Genomic DNA, 13,189 nt, shown 5'->3' with positions numbered 1-13,189 from the left:
AGTGACGTGTGCAGGTTACAAAAGCGTACAAAGGAAACAGAGGTATAATACTGCAATATATGAAGGAAGGCTCAGGGGACCCACGGACATTACAAAAGTGAGTGCATTACAAAAGTGAGAATCGTGAGCCAACAAAATACAAGAGCTAGCAAACGGTGCATTACATGAGGAAAAAGTGACGTGTGCAGGTTACAAAAGCGTACAAAGGAAACATAGAGGTATAATACTGCAATATATGAAGGAAGGATCCGGGGGACCCACGGACAACGTCGGGGCGGGCGGGTGCCCTGAAGCCTGATTGCTCCCAGACAAGGTCGGGATGGGCTGCTAGTCTATCCTAAAGTGAGGAATCTTTGGTAAGAAGAATCCATCAGGAAACAAGTTACCATTGATAAAGATTTTTCTATTGGATGCTCTAGCTGCAGAGGTGTTCCCACCTCCTTGATCTGTGGAGTGGCCTCTTTTAAGCATCCCAAAAAGTTTTGGCACACTGTAATAAACAATTGTTAACAATCCATGTTGAAGGGTACAGAAGTGGAAAATATAAGAAATTGGCGTTGGCGTGCGGAGTGATGCTTATATGCTGCACTGTTCTGTCACTTTTAGTGAGGTACTGCTCAACCTCCCGCAGGGGCTAGAGATTACTGCTGCAAAAAATCTCCGGATCCAGTCTGGCACCTGGGACTATTATAAGGTAGAATGTCCAGTAGAATGAGCATTGCCAAAAGTAAGTAACTTGTTATTCAGTGATCCTCACCTTGTCTGAGAGAATTTAATCGATTAAGAAATTTGAAGATTATATGTCTCTGAAACGCCATTAGAGCAAAACACAGTCCATCATTTCATAGCCATGGCCAAAGGTCTGAAAGTCTTGCTCATTCTATCCCAGTTGATCAGTCTGTCTTTGCTCTTTGACTTTTTATGCTATGCAAATAAGGTCCCTTTAGTTTAATAGTTGTGAGACATTTCTTGCTGCTTAGTGCTTTAAAGTGTGAATTATCTTATTGTGCCTTAACACTTTGAACACAGACCTTCACAAGGCACTTCAATCTTTAGCCTCTGCAACACTGGTTTCTGTTGTCCAGGAGAGGTAAGGATGTTTGATTGTACCTTGTTTGACCCACCTGTTCATCTACATCCATGCTCTCGTATTTGTTGGAAAATTCATTAACTTTTTTTCAGTTTCTACATCTTTAGTGTTCCCTTTAATTTAAGTCACCACATATTATGACCATCGTTGCATGAACAACAACTTTAAGTGATATCTTTTGTAGCCACTTATTCGAAGTGTTTGGCGTGGCTGTACACCTGATTTTGAAAGCTGAGTCCAAGTCCGTTACTGTTGCTGTATATTTCTCTGCTGAAAATACCTCAAAACCTTCCTTAGAAAATGCAGATTTAGACACAGTTCTTTTTCATTTGTGGTTGTTCATCTCTTGCATATTCCAGATTTGGCTCCCGCTGCGCCAGGATCTTCAGACTCCTTTTAAGTAAGAGGCACCTAGAGCAGAAGCAAGTGGAGGATTTTGCAATGGTGCCTGCCAAAGAAGCCAAGGACATGCTATATAAGATGCTGTCTGAAAACTTGGTGGCGTTGCAGGTAAGTACACACTTCAATCCGACAACATGGAGAGGATAAGCAAGAATATTTGTAATGTGTGTTGTAAGTAAGCAATTTTTATGTGATCTTCGCCTTTGAGCTGTGTGCCTTTTCACAACCGTTATTATATTTAAATTAGGCCATCATATTTCACTCAGTAGATAAACTTGATCATACTGTATTAAATGCATTTTTGTATCATTATTGGTCAGGCATCTCTCTTTTGAAATGTATATAGTTCTATTTGTTTGTATTTTTGTCTGTGGATCGCCACAATAAGATGAATTGCACCTGCAAAGGAAAAATATGCACATGATTTTCTCAACTTAGCAATGTACCTCTAAAAAGTTAGAGTTTGGCCTTGAGATGACCGTAGCACTGTATGGATGTACCTGTCTGCTTTAGAGCGGGTTAATAAATGCAAGTGAATGCCATAAATCAATCAATCAATCATTTATAGAGAGCTGGAAATCACCTGTGAGGGTCTTAAGGTGCTGGAGCGGTTTGCTGCTGCATAGAAGTCTGATCCATTAAACATCCAGGTCTTCAGTTTCCTTCTGAATTGCTGGAGTGACGAAGCAGTCTTGAGGTGCAGGGAAGGTTGTTTCAGCCTTGGTTGCCAGATGTGAGAAGGAGCATCCTCTGCAGTTGGATTGGCGGATCAGTAGGGTATCTGCGAGGGAGAGGGAGGTTGATCGAAGGAGTCTGGTTGGTTGATAGGTCAGGCATTTGTAGATGTATGCTGGTCCTTCGTGGTCAGCATCTTGAAATGGTATCTCTTCTGAATCAGGAGCCAGTGTGGTTTCTTGAGATTGGGTGTGATGTGGGCCCTTCTTGGGAGGTAGAGTATGAGTCTTGCCCCCGAGTTCTGTTTTGTCTGGAGTCTGGTGGAGGGGTCTTCGGACAGTGAGAGGATGATTTGTGTGTCGTCGACGTAGGAGATAATGCTGAGTCCGTGTGACCTGACTTGGTCAGCCAGGAGGGGTCATGTACGTGTTAAAGAGGTCAGGCTGAGGGGCGATCCTTGGCGGACTCCACAGATGGTTTTGTTGGATTTTGAGCTGAATGGTGGGAGACGTATCCTTTGGGTTCTGCAGGTGAGGAACGAGGTAATTGATTTGACGGCTTTTCCTTGGATCCTGATGTGATTGAGTCTGTAGATCAGGATGTGGTGGGAGACCGTGTCAAACATGGCTGACCGGTCCAGGAGGATGAGCGCTGCTATTTTCCCATATTCCAGGAGGGCTCTGATGTTGTTTGTGGTTGCGATCAGGGCTGTCTCTGTTCTGTGGTTGGCTCGAAATCCGGATTGGATGGGGTCCAGGAGGTTGTGGTCTTCTAGGTGTTGGGTGAGTTGCTGATTTATAGCTTTCTTGAGGACTTTTGCTGGATAGGGGAGCAAAGAAATGGGCTGGTAGTTCTTTTGGTCAGCTGGGTCGGCGGAGGGTTTCTTTAGGAAGTTCCTCACTTCAGCGTGTTTCCGGTCCTCGGGGAAGAAGGTCGCTCTTATGAAGATATTTAGGATCTTCCCAGGTTCATTGCCGATTGTCTTGCTTCCGAGGTTGAAGATGTAGTGGTGGCAAGGGTCCGTAAGCACTCTCAATGCACGGAGTTCATGATGCGGATAGTGTTTTGCGTGGTGAGGATGTTGCAGTTGGTGAGATGATGTTTGGGGTTTGTGTTCATGAAAGTGAGCTAGTTGATGGTGTCTGCAGCTGAGTTTTGGTGTCAAAAGTTCTCGAAGATGGCCACAATGTTGTTGTGGAAGACGTTAACGAGGTTGTAGCACAGTTCCAGGGAGGGAGTGCTGTTCTTGGTGGCTGCGGGATTGGTGAACTCCTTCACGATGGTTGAGTTCTTTGCTGTGGTTAGTGCAGGCTTTGATGCCGACTAGGGAGTTCGTCTTCGATTCTTTTAGGAGGCGGCGGTACTGGTGGAGGGCTGTACTGAAAGTGAAGCGGTCTTCTGTTTTTTTAGGTCTCGCCTGGCCGTAGCAGCGCACATGTGTTGCTCTCGCCATGCGAGGGTCTTTTTGGAATCAATACGGATTCGAAGCTAGATGTGCACGCGGACGGACAGAAGATGTGCACGCGGGAACTGGATGCTTCACTGGCGGCGTGACACTCTGGGGACTTTTTTCTGGGCTCTGCAAACTGTATTTTTCAATATTTGATGCTTTTAATAAGCAGCGTGGCATGCTGCGCTGCTTACTAAAAGCATCAAATATTGAAAAAAAGTTGCCAATCTTTGATGGTGCTCATTTGAGAGAGTGTTTGCATGCTTGTATGAGGCAATTTTACAAGATTCACTGATGTGTTTTGTCTCCTCAAGTGCGTAGGGACTTTTGCTTTTAGACAGGGGTATTTTTTATTTTCTGGGCTTTTAAATCACTTTCGTTGTCATGCAGCGTGCCCCTTGTATTTCAGCCTTTGGCAGTAGTGTGTTTAGTAAAGATCCACATTCATTTCCTGCTGGCGGGGGGGGCACGCGCTGTGACAGGGCACGTCCCGGCTGCAAGGGCGCGGGGCCGGCTCTCACTGAATGATCTGGACGTTCCCTCAGCCCGAGGCCAGCAGAAGTGGCACCCATGCTCAGTGCGTTCAGTGAGAACTGACCCACCTGCACAAGAGCAGGCTGCGATGCACAGAGATGACATGCGCATGCGGTTTGCCGCCTTTCAAACATGAAAATATGTACGGGGCAATGTAATGCTTATGGATATAATGCGCGCACTGCATCACTATTCTTAAAGATTAGTGCACTGATATTTATACCTTCAAAATAAACTGTGCACCGCATTTCTAATGGGATGGAATGTGTTCGAAGTGTTGCTGTTATCTGTCTCACTGAAACGTGTGGGATGCATCACTGTTACTTGAAATGTAACACAACGAAATATGTACGCTGTTTTAGCAATGACATGTCTGCACTTGTAATTGTATTTATATGGCACTTACTACCCCTGACGAGGCATTGAAATGCACCACTATTAGCACTAATAAAAACGAGTGCAACGAATACCTTATTCCCAAAAAATAAACTGTGTGCTTTGCAACACTACCCACGCCAAGGACGTGTGAAATGACACACGTTTCCTAAAATGAAATATGTTGAAATGCTTGGCGTACGCTGCTAGTACCATAAAAGAACTGTGCGCAATGGGCCTTTATTCTTATCAAGATGTGCACGGAGTGCTGCAGATATAAGTGAAATATGCAGTGCATGGCTACTCCAAAAAATTAAATATGTTCAGAAGGCGCCGAGATTCCTAAAATATGAAAGGTGTGTAGCGCACTATCGGGCCTGAAAGTGAGCTGTGCACTGCTTCTGACATCAATAACATGTGTCTGTGCACAGCGATTCACATCAGTGAAATATGTCCCAGACACTATTGATCACATTACTTGTGTGAGCAGGGTTCACTAAATTCCTTGTGCACAATGTCTCACTATTTAATGCAATCCGATTTGTGCAGCTCACCACTATGTCCCAACAATTAAACAGTGTGCTCGGCACTATCCTTTCTAAAACTGAAGTACGTGCAACGCACCACGGTTAACTGCAATGCAATATCTGTCAAGCAACACTTTTAAAATAATAAATATATGTTGAATGCATCACGATTCATAAAAAAGAAAGCCTTTTCAGAGCACCCCCGTCGTATTCGTTAAATGTGTGCAATGCACCACGAGTTCTCATAAGAAAAGTATCCAATGCACGATCATGTAAATTAATTGAATGTGGTCCTTGCACCACTATTCCTCCAAATAAAATGTGTTCAGTCAACTTAAAATGAAATGTATGCATTGGACTGCTATTTCTAAAACTGCAATAAATGCAATATATCATTATTCAAGCAAAATGGATATATCCAGTACACCAGTAATACTAAAACAGAAATAGTGCACTACTATTACTAACAAGCATTGCCATAGCCAATAGGTCTCGCCTTTGGGATCTGCTGCATAACTAAATACCTATAAGGTCCCAAAGGTGAGACCTATTGGCTATGCCAATGCTTGTTTGCTTAGAAGGCAGTTGTATTTGGTGGAGTGCAGTTACTCCGTGAACTAGCTAGCTCTTTTGCTTGGTTCTTTGATCTTGGTTGTCATGTTGGCGTTGGCACATTCTGTGATCCATCGGTAGAAGTTCTTGCTGCTTTTTCTGGGTCTTGAATAGAGTCTGGAAGGGAGCGGAGAATATTGTACCACTGTTCTTCTGATATCTTTTTCCAGTCTTTTTGCTTGGATCTTTGGGGTGTGGTGCTGGAATAGGTGGGTCCTGAGATGGTGAAGTGTATGCTGTGGTGGCCTGTCCAGGTGAGTTTTGTGGTGTGGTTGTCCCTGACTCTACCGCTGGAGCTGAAGATGGGATCGAGTGTGTGTCCTGCGATGTGGGAGGAGTCAGTGTCGCGCTGTGTGAGGCATATGTTGCTCATGTTTTCCAGGACGTCAGTGGTGTTGGCATCGCTGGGGTCGTGGAGGTAAAAATAGAGGTCCACTAGAAAGATAGGAGCGGTTCTGAGTTCAGTGAGCAGAACAGTGCACACAATTTTTGCGGAGATTGACCATGAAGATCTCTTCGTCATCTTCGTCATGTTTTCGTTAGTATCAATTTGGTGTTGACAGCTCTGTCTCTTAGCATGGCTGATTAGCTGTGTTTTCCTTTGCCTGGCCTTAGTATGGGATTTAAATATGGTGCAGAATGTCAGTCATTTCAACCAATGCACTTGTAAGTTAAGAAACACAAGACGTGGAACTCATCCTTCTAGGTAGTTATCACTTCCGAATAAGGCAGTAAGGTAAATCAACACCTTTTTTGTGACCGGAGCCACACATCAAGTATTGTGGTGACAAAATAACATTGTAGATACACTCAATTTTCAAAATTTGATTACCAAATTTCATTTTGTTTTCATCCAAAAAACCAACGACCAAAGCAGACTCTTTTATAAACTCTTGATGTGAAAAGGGCTTGAATTTCTACTTCTGCAGGCCAAGATTGTCTATATTAACCGATTAGCGGATCATGGTATACGCACAACTTAGGCAACAGTAAGCAACTGGTAAATCATCCATTGACAAGTGGTAAACAGACTGCATCAAATTCAAATACACAAAAATCAACAGATATTTGTCTTGTGGGTGGCTAATAAACTGGTGCTGAAAATCCGCAAGGTGGTTCCGTGTAATTTGTCATGCAACATCTAATAAAACAAATACTGATTTATGAATGAAAAGGCAAAAACGCAAGTCTGCCAAACTGTGCTGAAGCTCTTGTTCAAATGGTATATACTGCTTGGCTGTCTAATCAGATGCCATGGATCCATTGCCATAGAATCAAAAGTTACTTACTTATAAAGGCGATACTCCACCAGTCTCTCCAGAGGAATGAAAATGATTGGTTGAGAGTATGTTCATACTCTTACCAAACATTGAGTCGGCGATGGGTCACTGATCAACTTTTGTAAGGCTTTGTTTAACTACCGGACACATTCCATTTTGTTATCCTCTTAGCGACTGAATGTATAAAATATACAAATGCAGGAGTACCACATTTACAGGTGGAAAATGTATTCCTACAATTTATTAATCAGACGTTTGAGTTCACATGATTCCAGAGGTTTCAAATTAAATTCTTGATATGTGCATTTCTTGTTCTTCTTGTCTGACCGCTAGCAGCATAGATGTAATGATGCTTCTTGTGTAAGGAAATGGTTAGGAGATGCCTCTATGACTCCTTTCATTGGAGATAACTTTCAGATCAAGAGCTTGTCCAGGGTATCACAAACCTCTTGAGACAGATCTACTGAGTTAATGGAAGTAGTATGTGCAAGCAGTTTATTTACTCCGTGTAGGAAAGTAGCACTTTTTGATGTGATCACCCCCACGTTTTGAGTGGTAACTGGTGTGATTTTGACTGGAAGTCCTCTGGGTTCCTGCTAACCAGGTCCCCAGTGCCAGAGCTCCTTTCCAAAACTGAACCGTTGTTTCCTCAATTGGCAAAACCTTTAGCACCCTCTGTGAGTCCCTAGTAAATGGTACCCCTGTTATGTAGGGCCTGCGGTAATAAAGAGGGTCCCTAAGGGCATCAGCACAAATTGTGCCACCCTGAGAGACCCCTCACAAAGAACATGCAAGACTGCCATTGGAGGCTGCGTGTCTTGGTACAGACAAAAGTGAAAACACGACATGTCACACCTCCCTGTGTGCCATGTGCCCTAACACTGCATGTGATATTTGCAAGTCACCCTTACAGCAGGCGTGGCAGCCCTAAGGCAGGGTGCTGAATATTACATGGGAGAGCATACCTGCATTAGCAGATAAGCCCCAGTGCTTGTCAGCCATATAACTACCAGTGCAAGTGGACTGGGCAGCCATATTAAAACATGTGCTGGTCACTGGTGAAAACGAGTTCCCTAGCTACATGATGGCTTCACTAAACATCGGGATGCTTCGTATCAAATATCTCATATTGATAAACCCATACTGATTTCCGTGATGGATTTACCAATATGTGCACCGAGTGGCACCTTAGAGGTGCCCCTTGAAAACCAGCCTGCGGTGTGCTCCCTGACTGGTTTCTACCGGGTTGCCACCCAAGACACTCTTCTGACCTTCTAGGATGAGAGCCTTTGCTCTCAGGAGGCCCAGAACCAAAGCCTGTCTGGGAAGAGGGGGTAACACACCCTCCCACAGGATGACTTGCTGTTTAGCCTCCCCAGGCCGGTAAGGTTCTAAGAGCTGCTGCCTTTGAAATGCAAGTCTGCCTCCCCTCACAGAAGAGGAAGCCTCCCCTCTTTGTCCAGGACACCCTTGGCACTTGGACAGGTGGGAAAATTAGCTAGTCAGGTAGGCGCGCCACCTGCAGGCTATTATCACCTTTAAGTTGGGCTACACTGAGGGGGATTCGATTTTTCAGAAGTAGCCACTTTGTAATGGCATATTTAGGAATTCTGGGACAGGGTTATGCCCACTTCCCACATGAAGTCTTCATAGAGGGAATGTAGTGACCCCAAGGGTCAGTAGCAATTTGGCTACTACCCTACAATCCCCTAACACCACTAAATTCAGTATTTAGGGGAGTCTCTGACACCCAGAGAAACAGACCCTGATGACCTAAGAAGAGAAAGGACACTGAAAAGCTGTAAAAACGGAGAGGAGAGAAGAAGCAACTGACCTGGTACCAGCCCCACCGGACTGTGCATCTCTTGTCAAAACTGCACCAAAATCACCTCTTCCTGCAGCTGTTGACTCAATAAACTTGGGAGGACTGCCTGCCTTCGATAAAGAACCAAGACCTCCCATGGGACAGTGGAACTGTTTACTGCATCTCTCAGCAATTCCCAAAGAAAGGACTCTGAGGCCTCCGGAACCGCCAAAACCGGCACCTGAAGCCACCACTGCACCTGTCACTCCAAGCCCAAGTGGAAGTGGGCCAATAGTTTCATCAAGGTCCCCCCCACCCTTCAGAGCCCAGGTCCATTGTGGTTTCACTCCTCGTGGGCCCTCCAACATCACCTGCAGCCTATGCACGCAGGCCCTTTCTACAGTGACTGCTTTGGTAAAGAAAATCCAAACACCTAACGACACCTCTACAACCGTTGACCCTGGGACAATGGACAGGAGGACCACCGGTGTCCCTACATCCCTGGGCATCGTGAGGCCTGAGCCCCCCTGTCACTTCAGCCTGACTGGCCTCCTAGTCAGAGCCTGCTGCCTCTTTTTGCAGAGACAGATCTCCCTAGTATAACAATGGTCTCCTGACATCTGATTTGCACCTTGCACCCGGCCGCCATTGTGCCCCTGGTGGTGTACTTTTGGTGCAGCCTTGGACCTTGCCCACCACTCACCTTAACTCCTGGAGATTGGTCCTATAAGTCACTGTACTATACCTGTTTGCAGAACTTGTTCTTCCTTCCATAGGATAACATTGCAGAACTCAAAAATTGCCCTATGTCAACTTTTGTAACTGGAAAGAACTTATATTTAAAAAGGTGCTTATACCTCAACATATATAAAGATACTTTCTATTTTTATAAATTGGTGTGGATTTCCTTCCTGAGTTATGTGTCATTTATTGAGCATTGTGTGTGTTTGCAGATGTCTTGCACTCCTCATGGTTGAGCCCAATGCTGACCACACTACCCCTAATAGAGCACCTTGGGATTGCTAGAACAAGCCCCTGGATTCTTTACATGTTCTATCAGATTATTGATATATCCTATAAAGAGCCAGCTTCCTACCCTAGCTTGCGAGAGGTGGGTCTGGTTACCAAAACTGTAATTTGGCCTCCTCAGTGAAATTTGATATGCACCTTATAATTAACACCATCCTCGCCTTTAGATGCTTCTGCCACCATGACTTACTTTACTGTTATTTCTTTGTGAACACCGGCATGCAACATCTTCCACTATTTGTTTTAGACTTTTGTTGTTGGGCTTTTATATATAAAGTGTCGAGACAGATTGTGGGAGAATGTTCATGACGTATTAGTTGGGTTGTGGTTCTAGAAGAGGCCACAGTGCTGACATAACAGCCACATATAGGGCTTTCAAGCCGGAAATTCTTTGCAAGATAAGGTCATTCATGATACCCTAATAATGTGAGAGGGAATAAACACATAGCTTCAGCTTAACTTGCCAGTATTTTACATTAATTTATGATCAGACAAGATTTAATCCATGTGGGTGTTGCAATCTCCTATAATTTGGTTACATTGTGACACAGTTGATCTCCCTAAGATTCAAAGGCCTGGTGCATGGTGTAACAAAAATTGTTTTTAAAAACCTTGAAAATATGGAAGAACCCCTGGGATTAGCAACAGATGTTTTTGCTTCATAAAGATACATTGACTGCTTAATTGGTATCTTGAACTTCAAGGAAAATATTTCGTTCATGAGTTCGCAAGGTATCATCAAATAGCACCGATGTTTTGGAAAACATTTCTTTGCAAAGTTATGCGAGTATATGGACTTTCAAATGTACTGGTCCGGAAATGATAATGTCCTGATGAATCTTCAAGCAGTAAGCAGAGAAACATTTCTGACTTGGCTGTGAATTTTGGATGGATATGTTAGACGCACCACTAGTAGGCATGTCAATCTCATTTAAAGTCGAACAAGACCCTTTTCTGATCATACTAGTCCCTGCAGTGCACTTCACCTAGATTGTTGATGAGTATGGTGTACCAAGTAGAAGGCGCTACACCTCCGGGCCCTCGGTTAACAGAGTCGGGGAAGCAGGTCTGTGAGTCTAGGGCAACAATAGTAAGACTGTAGGATAACTGAGGACTGTTCTACATTTTTACTATCTTTACCTATTCTTAATTGAATGCCGATGATGAGGGTATAGGCTGTTGATCAAAATTTGACAGAGAGCACTTTGATATTGCTCCCGTGAGAAGATAATTAAATCCTTCATGTGTTTTTTTTCCTTGCTACAGTTTAGGTGTGTTCTTTATACCAAATAATCTCGTTTTATCAAAAATATGTCCGCATTGAACTAGAGTTATGTGAATCTTCCCTGTTCCCGTGGCCGTATTTGGAACTTTTTGCTCCAGATGCCTGCTGTTTGAAACACTATTGCGATTTCTGCCTCTGGATGCAAATTAATTTCTGCCTGGTCTGGGTAAGTATGGCATGACGTAGCTGTAGGAAGGTGGATATCTGACTATGGTTCCCCCAAACTTTTTGCCTGGTGTTTAGCTGGTTTTTGACTGTTGGCCTGGGATCCTGCTATTCAGGGCCCCAGGCTAATTGCCTCTTTCCTTAAAATGGACTCCATGTACCTTAGGTACATACACAATTGGAACTGGTTCACCTTATAGGCCCCTGTAACAGTGTACCCCAGGTACCCCGGGCATAGGTGTAACAAAGGCCTACCAGGGGCTGCAGCATGTATTATGCCACCCCTGGCCTGGCATCCATATTTGACACAACTGGCTGATCAATCAGCTGGGGTAAGTTGGTGTAATCACCTCTTACTTAGGTTAGACATAGATATACTATATCTATCTGGACACATGTTAACCTATAAGCCACTCCTATGGAAGGCCTTGACAATCCTGGAGGCAGAGTGCTTGGTTTCATGTGAGATGGTGCTCTGGCACGGGCTGAGCCTGTCTGCAGCTGTCGGGAACAACTCCCTTAGCTCTTCCGGGATATTGCCATACCATATACTCTTAAGTGCATTATAATCCTCGCGGTTACTTGCTAACTTTGGTTTGGCTTTATCAAAACATGTCGAGTAAGGAATTGGAATACTACCCCCTCGCCAATTCTGGCGACGGGGGTAGCATTCCACCCTTCTAGAGGGACACGACATATACATAACCTGAACCCCGGTTAAAGTTAACTCGAGCCTCAGCATCACAAAATGGATGCTGCCACCACAGACACAAGTCTGACCTCCTGCTGCTGGGAGTCCTTCCAGCGAGGGAGGCTTGGACAAATGGTTTCCTGCCTTGGGAGGTGCTAGCACCACCCCAGACAGGATTTTGTGTATTAGGTAGGACCGAGCTGAATAGAATGAGACATCCCCGGGGCACACAATGTGTCCCTGTGCATAAGCCAGTCCAAACCAGTGCTGGGGCTTTCCAGCCCCAGTCCTGGCGCGGAACTGGACAAAGGAAAGGGGGTGTAACCACCCCCCTTCCTGGTCCCACCCAGAGGAGGGACCTAGCAGGTGATCCGGCCCCTAGATTTGGAATAAGAGTAGGAGCTGTGCCCCAAGACTTCAGATCATGCTGAACTCGACTTGAAACTAAGAAGAAAACTGGACTTCGACATTCTTCTGCAAAGAAGACTGAAGAGCATCTCCCTTGTGGTCAAGGACTGGCCACCCTGTGAGCACAGGCACCACCCAGCAACTCGACGTCTGCTTTGCGCCACCTCCCGCCGGAGCCCAGAGCCCGATAAGACCTGGATTCCCAGACATCTCAGAGCCCGATCCACAGTCCTGAGGTAAATCGAATTTCATATGACCAAGTATGTCCCCTATCGTCTACCCCAACGTCCCATGTACATGCATGACCTCCGTGCATTTTCCCTCCATGGCCGAAAATGAAGACGCAAATGCATTTGCGTCCAACGTTAACATGTTATCTACCAAGTTCTCCAAGAAAGCAACATTAATTTGGTTTCTAAACCTATGTTGCTAACGTCTTTACATGATGCACTTTTAATGCGAAGCCATGTTTTCCTGGCTCTGCCGAGCTAGGCCCTGAATTGAGGCTCCGAAGTCTCTTCTGTTTCTGAAAGCTGCCGTTCTGGTATGCATCCCTGACCCCTGCCTTACTTCTCGCCCAGCGAAGCGGTGCCCGGCTCGGCCTGGCCTGCCTGCCTGCCAAAATCGTATTTTGCCTACAGTTATCTGCTCAGCCTCCTCGAAAACACATTCCAGTCTAGTGAAATAGGTAAACATATTCCCGGCTGCAGAGCAAAGGGCCCGGCCTTCCTGTCCTCCTTGCAAGTGGTTTACTGAACCCGTTACCATGGTAGGCCCATGGCTCCGCGCATTGCACCAAGACACGTATGCACGCACTAGCATTCAGTATTGAACGGCCTCTGCCCGAGAGACCTTCAGACAC

General features: G+C 45.1%; 1 protein-coding gene across 3 annotated transcripts in view; it reads left to right on the top strand.

Annotated features, from left to right (window-relative positions):
- Positions 1–13,189, top strand: part of POLR3C (RNA polymerase III subunit C) — a 192,042-nt gene that overhangs the window by 136,190 nt on the left and 42,663 nt on the right. For all 3 annotated transcript variants that reach the window (XM_086945359.1, XM_086945360.1, XM_086945358.1), the window contains exons 10-11: positions 1,030–1,090; positions 1,450–1,600. In XM_086945359.1, the coding sequence (XP_086801485.1) occupies positions 1,030–1,090; positions 1,450–1,600 (212 nt within the window). The remainder of the gene's footprint in view (positions 1–1,029; positions 1,091–1,449; positions 1,601–13,189) is intronic.

The sequence above is a fragment of the Lissotriton vulgaris genome, chromosome 12 (genome assembly GCF_964263255.1).
Source record: "Lissotriton vulgaris chromosome 12, aLisVul1.2, whole genome shotgun sequence".
Lineage (NCBI taxonomy): Eukaryota > Metazoa > Chordata > Amphibia > Caudata > Salamandridae > Lissotriton > Lissotriton vulgaris.
This window is presented reverse-complemented; position numbering and strand designations above follow the sequence as displayed.